This window comes from Rhyacophila brunnea, unplaced genomic scaffold (assembly GCF_057557595.1).
Source record: "Rhyacophila brunnea isolate RB1 unplaced genomic scaffold, BYU_Rbru_1.0 scaffold_20, whole genome shotgun sequence".
Classification (NCBI taxonomy): Eukaryota; Metazoa; Arthropoda; class Insecta; order Trichoptera; family Rhyacophilidae; genus Rhyacophila; species Rhyacophila brunnea.
The window spans coordinates 24125323-24143187 of NW_028232860.1; the positions used below are offsets into that span (position 1 = coordinate 24125323).

The 17865-nt window shown below is 32.0% G+C and overlaps 1 protein-coding gene across 1 annotated transcript in view; it reads right to left on the reverse strand.

Moving 5' to 3' along the window:
- LOC147071446 (B-cell receptor CD22-like) overlaps positions 1-17865 on the reverse strand; it is a 939709-nt gene that overhangs the window by 19632 nt on the left and 902212 nt on the right. Inside the window, exon 15 of the mRNA XM_085948586.1 lies at positions 9175-9492. Within this exon, the coding sequence (XP_085804712.1) occupies positions 9175-9492 (318 nt within the window). The remainder of the gene's footprint in view (positions 1-9174; positions 9493-17865) is intronic.

A 17865-nucleotide genomic window follows, 5' to 3' on the forward strand; every position in this document is an offset into this window, starting at 1 on the left:
GGTTTGCGCAGGGAAGCTTGTGGTAAAGCATGAGCGTCTAGCCGGCGCTTTAGTATAAAACTCATCGAATGCGTTTCATCATTCTACGAGTTTTATACTTAAACGTAGACAACTCGTTTATTTTTGTAGTTTCGATAAGTGTGTTATAACTGAAATAGCTATCGACTTAAAAATATCCTGTGTTATTGAATATAATTTATATTATCATTTTGTATAATAATTAAAGACATTTATGTATTGGCGAAATGTCCGTGAAATATTGTCGGTGACGTATTTATATTGAGATCATACAGGTATTCGTATTTGAACATGATAATAGAGTCAGTTGTTAGTTAGCTATTGTGTAGATAAAATATATTCACGTGTGCACTTTAGCGTTAGCATGTGTGATTGAAATTTAGAGCAGTGTATTAACAGTAAATTTTCTGCAGAAAGTGGCATATTGTGAAGATAAGTATTATGAAATGTTTGTCCCCCAAAATAGTTTTAAAAAACTGGGGAAGAAGATGAGACGCATGAATTCAGAAGCGGGTCAGAAATAGGTACGTTACTATAGTTTTATACACGTATTTTGACGCATCTCGGGAATTATATTGTCATCTCTCTTTTTGGTCGTGCACTTATGGCTGAGGATCATGACCACATTTGAATTTCGCCATACTTTGAGAGACCAAGACTTTCCATCCTTATCGATCTTCTCTTCTCTTAGGGCAGAATGGATGGTGCCCCCAGTTAGCTCTTTCACTTGGTAGCTCCATCGCGCAGACGCTCTTCCTCTGCTTTGCCTTCCCTGGAGGCCACCTAACTAAACTAAACTAAACTAAACTAAACTAAACTAAACTAAACTAAACGTGTTTGAACATGTACTGTTTTAATTTTTTTTCGGTTAGGTACATATTCAAACACGCACGTTACTATGATCTTACTCCCTACTTCATTTATTGTTTGTCAATTTATGGCTACGGCCGTATGTTGTAGCTTAGCCACTGGGAAATGCCAATAGAAATGGCGTATTTCAAAAAAATACTACCTTATTCGTAGGTCAATTATTATTATAAAGCAAACATTATTCGTAGAATATTTATCACATTTGAATGGTCAAAGATATAGCTTATAATCAATATCTTTAAAATTATCTTTAAATGTGTAAATCTTGCCCATTTTTGAATAATAAAATGCCTAATTCTTGTCAAATTTAGGATCACAGAGATTATCAATATAATTTTTATTGTAAATATTTCACTAAAATAATGTCGACATAAATTTTACTTATGGTTTTATAAATGCTTTTAAAAATTAATAAATATAAAAAATCTTAACTCCACTTCACATGGACGTACTGAAATATGACTATATTCTAAAACAGTAGAGCGAGAGTTTAAAAGAATACTATTTTATGTAATAAAAATACTTTATGCAGTCATCAAATGTTTAAAATAATTATAAAAGATAATAAGGCTTCAAAATTATGTAAATAGATTATCTACAACGCTTAAGGAATGTCCAGGATCATGCTTTGAAAATATCATAAAAGCTCCATTTTGACGTACGCTGAGCATGTGGGCCGTTAAGTTGTTTATTTTCTGGCTACCAATTTTATTGTTATACTTACTACGTATTTACTTCGACAACGGTAGAGTAAAATAGCATGGACGCCAATGTGGAGAAAATGAAGTCGCTAAATATCCCTCAGTTACATCATTTCTTATTGAGGGCACTCATTTATATGGCGTCTAGCGTTGGAAATAAAAGGCAAAATAGTGCTCCGGTAACTGTTTGTTGCTCAAACAAAAGACAGTCAGAAGAATAATCTTTGTCTTCAACGCTGTTAAACTATTCACAAACGAAATAAAAGCTTTTGGATTAATTAAGATTAAAATATTATGATATGAAAATATGAAAATAATATCAATATTATAATAATTCTGTCAATAAATTAAACACAATTCACTTTTGTAAGAACCCTCCCGATTATACTGTTTTATATTCATTTTTAGATAATTATTATCTGCAGTATTGCATATATTAAAAAAACGTATATTATGATGCTTTTTAACTTTTTATTGAAACATTTTTAGACATTCAGTAATTGACTATTAATTGAAAATTAAAAGTCGTCCTCCGTTTTTAAAAATGGCGGTCGTGGATGGAACGGGGGTTTGGAGTAGGTATTCAAAAAACTCAATTTACCACGTGTTCACAATTTATGTGACAATAATATATATATATTATATTTTGAAGTATGTTTGATGAGGTTATCTGCAGAATCAATCTGCCATGGATCGCATTCTAGTCGTTCGTGCAAGCAACGTTTTTTTTTAACGAACAACTATATTTTTTGAGAAGAGCACGAAATTTGGTAGGGACATCATGTCCACATGCACCTTCGACGCTTAGGAAGGAGAGATACTTGAAATTAATCCCCTCAACAAAATAGCGGTGATGTTAGGTCGTAAATTAGCCCAGAATAAAATAAAATAGTTTTAATATTTGAAAGTTGAGTATTAAATAATATATTATTTATAAAGATGGTGAATTCAAAAAATGTTGTTGGATATCCATAGGGTGAGATGTCTAAGATTGTGACCAAAATAGCCGCCGTGTAGAAATTATGATAAGATTTTTTTGTATTGTATGAGATGTATTTTGCGAAAATTGTGATTTTTTTATAATAATTATACTATAATAATTGATTGAAGAATTTAACTTAATCATATTCAGAGCTTCTAATTCCGTAAAAGAAAAACAAGTCAGTGCCATCGAAATATACTGTGGCGTAATGTTAAAGGATTGGGGTATCTACCTATATTGTAATATTATGGTCTCATAATGAATAATCGCTTTTTAAGGTCGCTTAGTGAAAGTACACACTTCTCGTTAACTAAATGTATCTACTTGAAGGTTATCTAAAATTCTAAAGTGTAAAGCTATCAGCCAACATGTGTTAACTATGTTAACGGCTCTTGTGGTGCAGTGCGTAATGCGCTGGCCTTCCATCCCGGGGTTCTGGGTTTGATTCCCGGTGAGGTAAAAATATATTTTCATAATCTAATATGTAAATTCCTCAAGCCTGGGAGTTTTACCACTGTTATTGGGCTTCACGGTCTGTTGTGGTGTTTAATAAAGAAACAAAAAAAATGTCAACGTAACGTACAATGTAACGTGGTATTGGAAGGTGCATGCTGGTCACAAAATAATCCATTAATGTGATAGAGATCGTCAAGCTAATTAAATGGCAATGTGCCAGAATATTAATTATTAATGAGTCCTTAAACGATGTAAAAATGCAGTTATACAGTCGACAAAGGATAATATAGAATAGTGAAAAGAGCATGGGGAGGCCTTCATTTGACAGTGGATCGATCCCAGCTGACGATGATGTTACAATAGTAACCAATGCATTTTATGACGTCTTTATTACACATGCTAAACCAATTAAAATGTGTCATCTTCGCCGGCCCCGCATTTGTTGTTTGGGGTTTTATTTGCATTTCGAACAATTTCGAAATTTGTTCAAACTCCGAGCGGCAATTATTTGACACTATCGCGTTTGTGAAAAAAATGTCATAAATACGCCATTGTCAAAACTGACGTTCAAATTTTTCACAAAAGAATGAAACGACAATCGTATTTTTTTACAATGTTGGCTATCCGTAACGTAGCACTTTATTTTTTTTCTAATAACGGAACACGTCAAATAAAATGATGTCACAGGACCGTCAAGGGTGCATCACAATATGATATATCAATTTATTAAAATTTCATGTGAGCGCTTACATATAATATATTATGTAATGTATACCTTGATTCTTGGTCAAAAAGCGTATTGAAAGGAGTTATAATTGTCAACCTTCTTTTAAGAATGTAACGAATTTTTGTTTTGTTAAAGTCATTTAGTATACATCTCTAGAACTATAACTATTCTAACTCACATTTGAATTTTTTTAGAAGGGAGTTCTTTGAAACAACCTACTTCAATTATTTATGTAAATACATGTATTGTCATGATATTTTATGACATGACACACTATTTTTTACGATGGCAACACTACGCAAAAGATCGACAGGATCACGCCTGCGCATGGGATAGTTTGGACGCAGTTCGTCAAACTATTTCCGGCGCTAAACGAGATAGCGGGCTTTGTACATGAAGATGAAGCAGGAGTCGGTCTCTCACACGAATGAGTGATTACCCAACGGACAGGTAACTGAGGTCTTAGAGGTATTGTCAATCTACTCACGACCCTGCACCTTCCCGCAAGTCTCATGCTATCCCTATCCTATCCCATTCCATATCCCATATCCACTCCTCTTTTCCTTAAGTCACAATCTGATCAATTGTCACCTTTCCTACCTTTCCCTACAATCCCCATCCTTCCCATACATACCCCTGTCAAATATTAATATGACAGTATTTATAATTAACTATTTCTTTTATTCAACGAATAATTCACATTCACATCTAAAAAATATTGGAGAAATTCCACGACGTCGGCTAGTAATCAAAGTAATAGTAAATAGTTACCTACTTTGATTTAAGAAACAAAAATCGATTGCCAAAGTAGCTTGATTTGGAATAACACTGATGAGTAGGTATTAAAATTGACCAATAGTTAAAATTTGTCGCAATTAGTATGTCACCTCATAGCATAGTGGTAATGCACGGATCAGGGCGTAAACCTGGGAGAATGGGGGTCCGATTCTTCGTCGGGTTGGCTTACTTTTTTCAAAAAAGATTTTTCCTATTGGTTATAATATATTCTCTCAGAAAGTGTTTTTCAAAATTATATATACATGTATTTATGTAAATACATCATAATTTAGTAGAACTGTTAATGAAAAAAATGTGGTACAAATTTATACTTAAATATAAGTAATAAATAACTTGGCTTTGCTGTTTCAAAAAACATTTATGTGAAATATTACAAATGTGAGTTAGAATAGTTCTGCATTCAGCTGACGAAATTCTTCTTCTTTGTCGAAATATTATAAATGAAAATCTGTCGGATAGCCTTCTCCACAGCTAGGTTTCCATCTTTATCGGTATTCAGCAGCTAGCAAGCAGTGTCGGTTTTCAATGAAACAGATAAAGTGGTCGTTCTCTGAAAAGTACCAAAAATCTTCGTAATCTGAGTGTAAAAATCAATTAACGTGTACATAATTAAAGAAAAACAACTATTTCTTTTTTTTAATAATCAACGGAGGCATTTTCCATAGGAAAATCCATCGCCACTTCAACGAGTGTCTAGTGCATTTGTACGTAACCGGTGGTATGCACGGCAAGTGTCAGTAAATACTTTGGAATTATTCTTAATTAATCATACACTCGGTAAGTGTAGAGAAAATACAATCGAGTTGCCGTAGTTTTCAATGGGTTTTGTAGTGCTTCTTAATATAATGTACCATTTAGCGGCGACAAGATGATGGTCGCCAATTTGTTCACTATCTGATGCTAATAAGCATGGCTAGGGGGCCTGGGGGCCCGGGCTTAGAAGGGGCTCGGCGTGGCGGGTTGACCAGTTAAATGAGAAAAACACACCACAAATTATCACAAATAGTAAAAAAAATCGCCAGCGGAAAAGTGGTGGCTGTGTGGTATAATTTGATGTAATATGATAATTAATATAATTAAATGATAATTCACTTGAAGAAATTTTCTTTATAATTATTTTAAGTGTGTTTATTGACTTACAAAATGGTTATTTATCCAATATGGAGAAAGGTTGCATGTTACTTGGCTACCACAAAGGAGATCGTGATCAGTGGTTCATAATATGTTGAGTGCTGACAACTCAATAAATCAACTGGATTTATTTAAAAATCGCTAAAAATACACGGAATTCCCTTAACCCTGGGATCCCGCGAAAACCACTTGGGGAACACTAATGTAGAAAATCATACTGGCTTTAACTTTAACCTTAAGCGATAGGTATTGGCCCCGCCATAGATTCTGGTCTGGGGGCCCGCTTCAGGACGGGGTCTAGGACGATTTGGCGCCGGGACAACTGGACGCTATGCAGATCGAAATTAAATAGACGTTAGGTAATTATATGTCCTTAAAAAAACATTTAATAATACTATTTATATTTAAATTATTATATAATGATTTAATAGTTGGTGAGAATTTAAATATGCACACGTAAATAATGATTTAATCGTACATATGTTTAAGTTCCAACGAAAAAAGAGTTTTTTATTTTATATAAAGCCTTAGGCATGGTAATTCTCAATCTGCAATAAAAAAACATTATGTTAAGAGTAAAATGAATTAAAACTACTAAGTAGTAGATAGAAACTGATTAAAATTCCTCGTCTACGTTCTGTATAATATGTGTCTACGACAGTGCGGCGTCCAATTGTCTTGGCGTCCAGTTGTCCCATTCCCTCAGGATGTGGGGGCCATGATAATAGGATACTGCGCCAATGATGATGATGGTCGATATTTAGAAATTATTGCTTACCTGGCTGGATAGCAAACGGGCCTGTGCTTAAATATACGCAAAATTGTACCCGCAATATTATTAAAAGAATCCGTAATTACTTTGAAATTGTTGCGAAATAAATGGCTTTCGCGTATCGCGCTAAATGAAAAGTTTCCCTCTGGTTAATGAGTTTGCGAATTGAATTATTATGAAATGTTTGTCGCAAGAAAATCCAACTCAGCATTAACTTTCCAAACCGAGAAATTTTCACAATTATTATTATTTTACCAGATAAGGTAGAACATAATTCCGATTCGCGAAAACATTTTTAGAATCCATCCAGACGCTTTCTATAGTAAACGTTCGAATAACTGCAAACGACACGTTATTATTATTTCATATAAAAAAATGATTATTTTCTCTGACAAAATGTAATAGTCAGTTCAGTGAAAATTGAGCGTAGTTATATACAAAGCAGCCAGTCCACACAAACCTCAAACAGAGATAGAAGCACTTTTATGTAAAGTGTGTTTCTTTAAATCCACAAAGCCTCTGTGTACTGTTTATACCTCTTGAATGATAGATATTATATGTATATATATATATGATTTTGTGTAACTTATAAAAAGATAAAAGCATAAAATCTATGAAATTTTGGTGTTTTAGAATCCAGGCTGTTTTGTGCAAAACGAGTTTTTTAGAATGTTCATTCTTGAATGCAGCCAACTCTTATTTTTGCAAGAAAAAATGTTATTTTCACATCTATTTTCTTAAAAAAAACTTTCTAAGTTATTCAAGTATTATGGGAATTAGTAAGTTCTAAAAATAATCCGAACAACTTGTAAATTATACAATAATATTTAGCTGCCTGGCACTAATTTTTACATGAAAAATCTATATATTATATTATAAAATATATATTATATATAATACAATGAATAACTAATAATGTAATTGAGAAAATAATGTTTTTTTAATTGAATGTAGAAAAACATACAGTCAGGATTTTAATATTTAGGTAAGTACATAATATTATCATGTGGCTGCTTTTTGCAGATCGAATATGGTATATTTTTAGAACGCATTTATATGACATTTTTATATGACAGCAGCTTGGTTGCTTTATGCAGATCGAAAATGTAATATTCTGCGATTTGCAAAATCTTTAAAACACATTTATATGAGATTTTTGTATGACAGCAGCGTGGCTGATTTGTGCAGAATGTAAAACAAACGTGTGAGATTATAGAAATCACAATAACTCATTTTTTTTCAAAATTGTGCCTTGGCTGCTTTGTGTATAACTACGCTCAATTGTAAACACTATATCGAATTTAGTAGGAGCGGAAGTGGCAATTTGAAACTATTGAAACTTAAAATAAAGAAATTTGAATTAAGAATTTCATTGTTTTAATTTAAAGATATACAAGATAATCTTTTACATAAATTATAGTATGTAGGTAATATTGTATCAAAGTGAAGCAAAATAGGATTCATAGTCTATATTCATAGAAGAATGGTAGGTACCTACTTATGACTAACTAAAGTTTATTCAGCAATAATGATAATAATTACAAGATAAAAAGAACTTTTTATATACAACGTTTTTAAATTTTCTGTTGAATCGTATAAACTTGACTTGACTAGCTTTTATACGATCAAAAAAATTTGTACTTGATAGAAATAATACTGAAATGTCATATTGATTTCCATAGTAACGCACGTATATAATAATAATTAAGTTGCTAGGACCCCAGACCCCTAGCAACCAATAATGGAGTCGAAATAACTTTTCATACAAAACAGAATTAACTGAAAATGAATTCAATTCTACTTAAAGGCGGCTAAAAGTATTAAAAAAATACACTGGCATCGTGTTCTGATATATTCTAAAAGTTTTAAATATCTAGCTAGTCGGGAAGTTAGTTAAAAATCGATTGCAAGATTTGTAGCGTACAAAGAACCACCGGAAAAATAAGAATACGATCGTTTAAGCTAGTCAAGTCAAGTTTATATGATTCAACAGAAAATTTAAAAACGTTGTATATAAAAAGTTCTTTTTAGCTTGTAATTATTATATAATATTTTCAACGGAGTGCAAAAAGTTATCCCGTGATCAAGTTAACTAGAATACAACTATTTTTGTCAGGGTAGTTATTAAAGAATATAAAACAAATAAAATTATTTTTTTGAATTGTTCTCTTGTATAAATAGTATACCTACAAATTGTCACCATGCGCCCTTTTGAGCTAACAATGTTAATAAATAATTATTGTATATACTTCCGCCATGGAAAAGAATGGCAAATAATCAGAAATAACTTGAATATATTAGTGAAAATAATAATATTTAAAAACGTTAATTAATTAGTAGGTGAGCATATAATTTCTTTCGTTATTACAATAAATATTTAAAATTAATGAACTAAATAATAAAAAGCCGTAAATCTTAATAAAAAATACTCATTTCATAGTGGTGTTGTGGTAGCAGAGATAAAATCTTAAAAACACCCAGGCTTCATACAGGGATGATGCAGACTGATTTTTAATTATATTTTATTTTATTTGAAATTCTTTTCACCAAGAATAATTGACAGTTAAAACCATTACAAGAACTAATAATAATTAATATGGGAAATTGTCTAACAACAATAATTCAATGTAAAAGAATCCACGTTCACTTCAGGTTTCAGAGCGAATACAAAATGTTATTTTTAATTCTGAGGAAGAGAGTAAAAAGTTTAATGACTTACCAGCTCTTGGATTAAGAATATCAGGCCTTCTATCTCCAGCATGCGAAGGCTTCAGAGTATACGCCACCACGTATCTCTGCTCTCCTGTGTTGATTTCGAGGAGTGGAGGAGCCCTCTGCGTCGTGTGAACTGCCTGCGTGGAGTTGTTTGGTAGAGGTGGCGGAGGCTTTGCCGGCTGAGGGGCTGGAGACGAAGATCTGGACCGGGTCCACCGACCACACGCTGCCAGAAGTGCGGCCAGGAGAGCCACGGAGCTCAGTGCTGTGACTGCGGCTGCTGCGGCTAACCAGGTCAAGCCCACCGTTCCTGCGCCTCCATCTGTAAAAATAGATTTTTAAAACATCATAAATTATAGTATATTATTATGTATGTATACGTTTCTGATATTTTAAGGTAGGTACCTACGAGTTGCCACCTTATTATAAATAATATGAAGGTTTTTATCAATAGATAATGTCAAGATTTTCACACATGATCATCATTTTCAATGATGAATAAATAAAGTTAGGTACCAGAAAAAAATCTTTGAGAAAAAAATTAAAACCTGCATCCATTGTATTCGCGCCAATGTACTTTACCAATTCAGCCTCTACCTAACTACGACGAAGAATATGTATGATTATGAGCTAACAATAATATCATAATCTAAGCAACATGAGATAACAATATTTATAGAACGCATCGATTTAAACACCAATATAGATTGGTAGGTAATTATATCGATAAAGCCGGTGTATTTTACATGAATTTCATTCAGAGTGACAGCAGCATGGGAGAACTACCATGTGGGTTTGATTGCGCCGTCATTAATATGCAGTTCAATGCGACTGCTCTGGTCTATGTGTGTGTGTGTGATGCGTTGCGTTACAGACAGACTGGCAGACGTAAATCAAAACAAAAACAATGTACAAAAAAATACACTTGTGTTACCACAATAATATGTAAGACCAGACGTAAAGTAAAGATGTTTGTCACCCCCCTGTCGATCTTAATATGTGTCAGCTACGTAGGTAGATTATACAAAATATTTCAAGGGTTATCGTAATGGATTCTTGGGTTTCCACCACGTTTCATTCTTCCTTCTTTCCTTGGCGTTTCGGGCTCATTTCAGAGGCCATTATCAAGAGATATATATTATGATGAAATGTAGTTTATTTGTATACATGCAAACGTCGCTCTAAGGATGCCAAAAGGAAACGGATTAGCTAAGAGCAAACGCCGAGGAAAGAAGGAAGAAGTACACTCGGTGGAAACCCAAGAATTAATTACGATAAAAATACAACTGAAAAAGTCTCAAAAATTATATTTCAAGCAGTAGCGAAGGGTGGAGCTAGACTGTTAAGATTCGCCATAAATAGTGCACATTACATTTTCTGCCTAGTACATACATATTATATTGTTTTTCAATTTGTGTGTGAGTCAGAGTATGAACCTAACAGGCGTTGAAGTTACAAACTTTAAAATGATATATTTTAATAAAGTCGTAAATATAATGAAATACCATATTATTCTGTTTAAGTTTATCCCACATGTCTCCACTTTTGAGAATATCTTCATACAAACACACCCATAATACGTCTATATATTTTTGTTAATTCATTTTAATAAATATGTTTTTAAATCCATAAAAAAGGTTTTTTATTACAGACGAATTTTGAAACACTGTTAGAATACATTGTTATTGATAATACCTACCTCTCCCCTTTATACGCACATTTTTATAACATAAAAATACCTAATCACATTCAAAATGACGATGTTTTTAGGCAAGATATAAAAAAAATCTCAAAGCCAAAAACAATCATATAAATCCCGAAAAGAATATCTCTGCACGAAATATTAAAATGGCACGCTTTGCATATCTTCATTCATGTCGAACATTTATGATAAAGAATCTTCAAAATATTCTATGATATATATTTTACTCCCCCGTTATTTTTCACAGCCCTACTAGCAGTATTCTATTTTTAAGGATACAAGGTGTTTAAAAAGTCCAACATATAAATAATATGAAAATCGAAAGGGGATATTTTGCGATAATTGTTTTTGAATGTCATGTTGTGAACGTCTTAAATTATTAATTTGTAATGTTCACTGTATGTAAAATAAATACAATTTGATTAAGACGATACATCAGTGAAACGGAAAATAATTTTCAACTATAGGTGCGACGAAATTTTGGACTCGCTGGCATTCGGAGAGAGAACGTCGAGCTGGGAACACGTCAATTTGTTTCGTGATGGCAACGGGGGTATTAATTCTTAAATCGTGTAAAGATGACTAAAAACGTTACCCATTTACTTGAAAAAGAAAACATGTCAATGAATATAATATTATTATTGTAATAAACAGAACATTAAATGGACGCATGTTGGATTTATATGACAAATTATATTTCGTTCGGCATGCGTCATTTGCACCCGTGACCCGCAATCCGCGCATCGCCTAGCCACGATCTTTTTAGACCATGCCTCAACTGAGGTATTATAGTCTTAAGGTGATGTCTTTACTCAGCCGTTCTACCAGAGGCACCTAGCGGAGAAATATGAAGCTTGCAATTATTATAGACATTTTTTTGATAATTTACAATTTCAACTGTCTTATTTAGGTATGGTCAGAATATTGAAGCTCGATTTGATATAAATAAAAAGAATTTCAAGTTATACACATTTATATTTGAATAAAAATAGATGTTTTTTAAAATTAATATAAAAAAACTATAAATTAGTTAAAAATCTCTTAGACGATGCTTAGAAAACTTAACAAACTAAATTTTATTATAAATATGACCATAATATATAATATGTTATAATAACATGGGGACGTAAACAAAATTCACATTTTATAACATTTTTCTTAAATTGTAGGTTTGTCTTTAACTTATAATAAAAAAAATCTTTTTAATGTTTTCAGATATAAGTATATTTATTAATTCATACAGTTGAAATGGTAAATTATCAAAAAATGTCTCAAATTGCAAGCTTCATATTTCTCCGCTAGGTGCCTCTGGTAGAAAGGCTTAGTAAAGACTTCACCTTAAAATTTTGTGCTACGTAGAATATTTTACATTTGGTGGTTAAATGGACAGTTATCTTCAGTGCTGTAACTTGGAAATTAGATAAAAATATGATGACGATGAAAACAAAAGAATAATAGTGAAACCTTTTCTTTTACACCCTGTACATGAGATGCCGGCAGAAAAATGCTAATTCAACGGTTGGCCAAAAAGTACGCTTATTTATTGGGCAAACACGACATATTATTATTACACCGTCGTAAAGCACATTTGCATGATGCGATAGTCGACGAGAAACGTCGCAAAATATCTAACCACAGACATAATGGTACCCAGCGACTTCTATAAGTCAAGTGTAGCGTCGCCTTAAGCACACTGGCGTGCTAAAATATAAATTTAATTTAATTTTATTTAACATATAATATGTATGTTAAAAGAGATACATTCTGACGCATTTAAATGTATACATATATAAATCATTAAGACTTCAGCAACAATTTTGTTGTGTTTACATAAAAATGGTTTCATGGAAAATATACAGCCTGAAAAATTTATCGCAAACAATAAACATTATTATGTTTTTATTTAAGTTTGTTTTTAACCATTTCTTTGTTCACTTTATAGATAGTAATGGTTACAAAAACCATTTTAGTAAGTGAGTAGGTACTCGTAACTAATTTAATTAGCTGTTGTAAACTGTAATTATTCAATGGTATAAAATAAACACTGTAATCGGTATTATGTTATTATCGTAGAGCTCTTTCTGTTTTGGCGAGCGATTGTGTGCCTTATTTATTATCCGTTCTTTATTCAAAAACAAAAGTCCGAAATTTGAGAAATCTCGACCCCAATATTGTTCTATTGGGGTGTATTTTATTAATCCACGATAGTTTTCTCTTCGACGCGCGAATTTTTCAGCACTCATTTTATATGGATTTTTATATGTGTGTAACACTGAATTTATGGGAATTTCAGTAGGTATAAAAAAAACTCTTGAAAAACTATCTGGGAACTATTTTTCCATAGCATGATTGTGGGGAATACTTAATCATTGGCCGATAAAAAATAACTAAATTCTATGCGGGAAGGATATTACCATGACTTAAATTCAACACCATGCCATGAGGATGCCAAGCTGTCTGCAAGATCTAGTAATAATAATTGTGTTACAGTTAAATTTTAAGCTGACATTGCATTTCTGACAAACTATAGTACCTACATGAGATTATTAAAAAAATATTTTTTGTATTTTTGGCATACTTCTTATATATTTTTTTCCAGCTTGCATTTGTCCTAAAAACCTTATACATACTCTCATTGTTTTGTCCTACAAACGTGACATGCTTTTCACAAGTTTTATGAATGTAAATATATCACAATTAAACAAATTGCAATATGTCGTAGATAAAAATGCGTATATTTATTTGATGCCGACCAAAAAATCTTCGAACTGATTATCTGAAACCAGAATGATAGATCACGGATGACTGACAAGCGGCGATACATTTTGAAGGCTGTGACATCAGACCATCATATTGGATGATGGATTTGGAAGACCGTGGAAAAACGTATTAAGTGGGAAAGGTGTGCAGCCATTGAAGCAGTGTTTTATATTAGGCAGTATTGGCAACAGTTATGGATTAATTCTGAATCCTGGAGCCGAAAACAATGACTGTTGTTTTCACTAAAATAGGCAAAGTTACATTTAGTTAGTGTTGTTTATAAACAGAGTTTTGCGCACTCCACTGCTCGATATGAACAAAGATAATAAAAATATTAGGAGTCGATCATAGTTTTATAATAAGGGCAAAGTTACGCACAGCATTATAAGTCTCCGAAGCGAAAGAAATATATAGCCTAAGAATACTTGTTTGCAGTGTTAATTTCACTTTTCTGTAAGATTTTATTACGTCAGGAAGGTACGAGTATTATACTCATAATGCTTTCGTAGCCAAATGCGTAAGGCATTGGATTCTCACACCGGTTGTTTTAGATTTGATTAACCCAAGCATTAATCAAAGTTAGTTAAATATCACATATTTGAATTTCAATTGAAATTTAAAATTATTTAAAATATGATATTTGTTCTTATACAAGCAAATAGTATCATCAAATTAAAAATACATAAAAGCATGTCTGAATGAAATGAATGAATGCAATATAATAACCTCATGATAAACCAGTCAATCATTCAGAGACTACAAATAAAAAAAATGGCTGTTGACAATTTGTTTGAGATACATTCTGTAGTTTTTTGGACATATTGTTTGGCGTGGATCGGATAACCTGGAGACACTAGTAGTTTTGGCCTAACATATGACCAAATTTTAAAATAGCCATGAGGGAACAATCAGAAACATAATAAACTGTTTGTAGAAAACAGTGATTGTTGTATATTGAAATAAATGGTAATAATTTGAACGAAATATGCAATAGAAATACATTTATATTGAACATGTTACCGTATTGGATTTTTAGATAATTAATAACATACACTACCATAGTAATTTGCAATTCAGTGTCACGGCCTGAATATAATCTGACTTGGGCGTTATAATGGTTCCTAATATAGCAAACAAATAGATGTCCAAAAATAAAGTAATATTGTATAAATATTTAAATAAAATATAACGAGCTAATACGTTAATAATAATTAATATAATGATCCTTCAATGCCAGTCCATTAAAGCGGGAAGTAGATTTGATGCGATATTATCCGTTTCCGTAGTCAACAAACTAACCCAATGTGTGTGATTTCTTTTGTGTCAATGCTAAATTTAATGATAATTACCGCTAGGCAGCCTTGGTGAATAGATTCGTAACATAGAACCTTAGACAACTTGTTGTCTGGTACGTGGAAGGTTGAGTTAACATGATACTTCGTTAATTAACTGCAGGTAAAGTGTGTGTACATAGTGTCCTTATATATACATTATATATGTACATTATATCGTACACATATAAGGCTTCGCGGAATAGTTTTAATGTACGTTTAGAAGAGTCAATTAAATTGAAAATGTAACCCCGATCTTACGTTTTTGAAGGGATTGACAGAAAGAAAACAATATATTGAAAATGGTTTCGTGTGTGTCAACGTATTCTTTCAGCATTTCAATGATTGCCATGCATTCAATAATTGAATGTCTTTAAATTGATTTTTGAATATTTCAGATGTAAATTATTGCAAATTGGAATAAAATGTACATACGGAAATAAAACTTGACTGTAGAAACTACGCGTAAATAGCAGGAAAACATACACGTCAAATCGGGGTTCCACTGTAATATAAAATAATAAAAGACATCTACTAATATATAAAAAAAGTAAGGAAACATACTGTAGGCAATAGATTAAAAATAAATACGCCAAAGAAACCCTTCCTTTATGAAGAAGCTATAAAATGAATCATTTCGTATTAAAGATTTAATTAGATATAGTACTTCTGACACATTATCATTTCAGTGCGGATTAAAACTGAATTAAACCATTTACGTTTAACACACATAACTGATTAATACATAGAATTCAGATAGGCTATATCCCAATACACTACATTTTGAAGCTAAGTTTTTAATGTTTGAGTGTTTTACGAACATAAAACACACATTATAAACGTGCGATGGTGCCTTTAAATACACCAATATTTAATGAGCAGTCAGAACGAAGGACAAGCTTAGAATGACGTATTCTTGACACGTGTTTAAGTTTATCTCATATTCTTCCACACGCGAGATCGGTTGCCAGTTACTCCACACCCGTTAGGTATTTTAGTGCCCATTAATTCTCTATTTCTGGTTTAACAATTAAAATTCTAAAAACATAGACTGATTTTATTTTACCAATGAATTTTAGATCGTGCTTAAATGTATCTTTTGTTGAAGGCAGTCTTTTCCCCCTTTTACAAAATACAATACTACAAAAGACCATGATGCTCAACGATAATAGTGTCATCTTAGTGAAACAGTACTGTAGTAATAGCAGTCAAAAAGTCACACAAATATGGAAAAATTAATTGTATTCTCAACGGGAATTGAATCCGGAGGCAACCAATAAGAAGCTACTACCGTACGCTATTATGCTTATCAAATTGCGTTCCAATGTCGTGACGTTGGTTAGCAATTAAGGAATTAATTGATACATATCTTAATTTAATATACAAAAACCGATAGCCAACATTGTAACACAATTTGATAAGCATTTCATATTAGAACTACTAGTTGTCGTAATTAAGTAGGATTCCCGTAGCTTAATTGGAAACGTACACTGGCGCGAATCCAGCGGTTACAGGTTCAAGTCTTGTTGGGTATCATATTTTTTCTAAAATGGATTTTTTCTAATATGCATGAGATATATTCTCAAATGGTGTATGTTTAATATATTATAAAATGTTACATTCTCAAATCTTGTGTCTTATTCATTGAATAAAAGATTTAGTTAATAGTTAATTAAATGATCTAACAATAACTGTAATTATAGATATTACGCATTCTGTACTTGTAATATAATATATATTTTAAATCAGGAAAATATATCTTCTAGCCTTGAATAATAATGTTTGACATGATAAAATGATAAGAAAGTCGCCAAGAATATATTTGACTTTAAAGATACAGAAGTAGATATTACGAAACAAGCGAAGGGAAACATGAAAATGCTGATTAAATAAATTTGTCGATTATCCTCAAGAAGGTTTCAAACAGATTTTACATTTTGGTACAAAGCAAATCCTCGAAGTAACAACAGGACTTAGCAGTTTCATTTATTATGTTTTCGTATTAAAGTATTATTAAAATTTTAATATATCGACAAAATGCCAACAGATAGAGTGACAAAACAAAATATAATATGCTGTAACACACTGTGGGTGTATTATATACATAAGGCGGCTATCGTCGGTAATTTATCATATTTATAAAATATATAGCGGAATTATAATTGTTATAGTAAGTTAGCCGTATAAACTGTCAAAAGCTGTATATATTAAAGGTACAAGATTTGATGATTCGTAGCCCTTCGATTAATGTGATATACACATAGCGGTAGACTGTCCCAAATTTGAGCGAGACAGGGCCACCTTTAAATGGTAATGTCGAGGAACTGAAATGTGCCATGGTATTGGGAGGACTGAACTTTACAAAGTTGGAGAGGGGGGGGGGCAGAACAACGGATCCTTACTCGAAGGACGCCATATGTCAGTCAATGCCTCGGTAAAATTATATAAAAAAAATAATAATTAATATTAAAAATGACTTATAAATGATGTCTTGTAACGACATCTATCGACAGCGCTTAACATTACGAAAATGCAAATCATTAAAACTTAAATAATATTCAAAAGAAGGACTAGGTATTATGTTTTACATACATTTATTTTTATACCTAAGGTTATTTTTTATTTAAAAATATCATATATGTATTAAACAGGCGGTGATAACAGATATTTGATTAAAATAGTTTTTCTTTTACATGGTAAACAATGGGTATAATATATGATAAATGAAAGTGCCCCCAAACATCCCACATATATAATAATATTATGTAGGTTTACTAATGCACTGTTTATTCTTTTATAACAGAACAATTCATATAACCTGTATTGCAACTAATAATGACTGGATTTGCCCTAAAGCAGCGTCCATTAAAACGTCAGTGTGGAGTTAACTTTTGATTTTTTA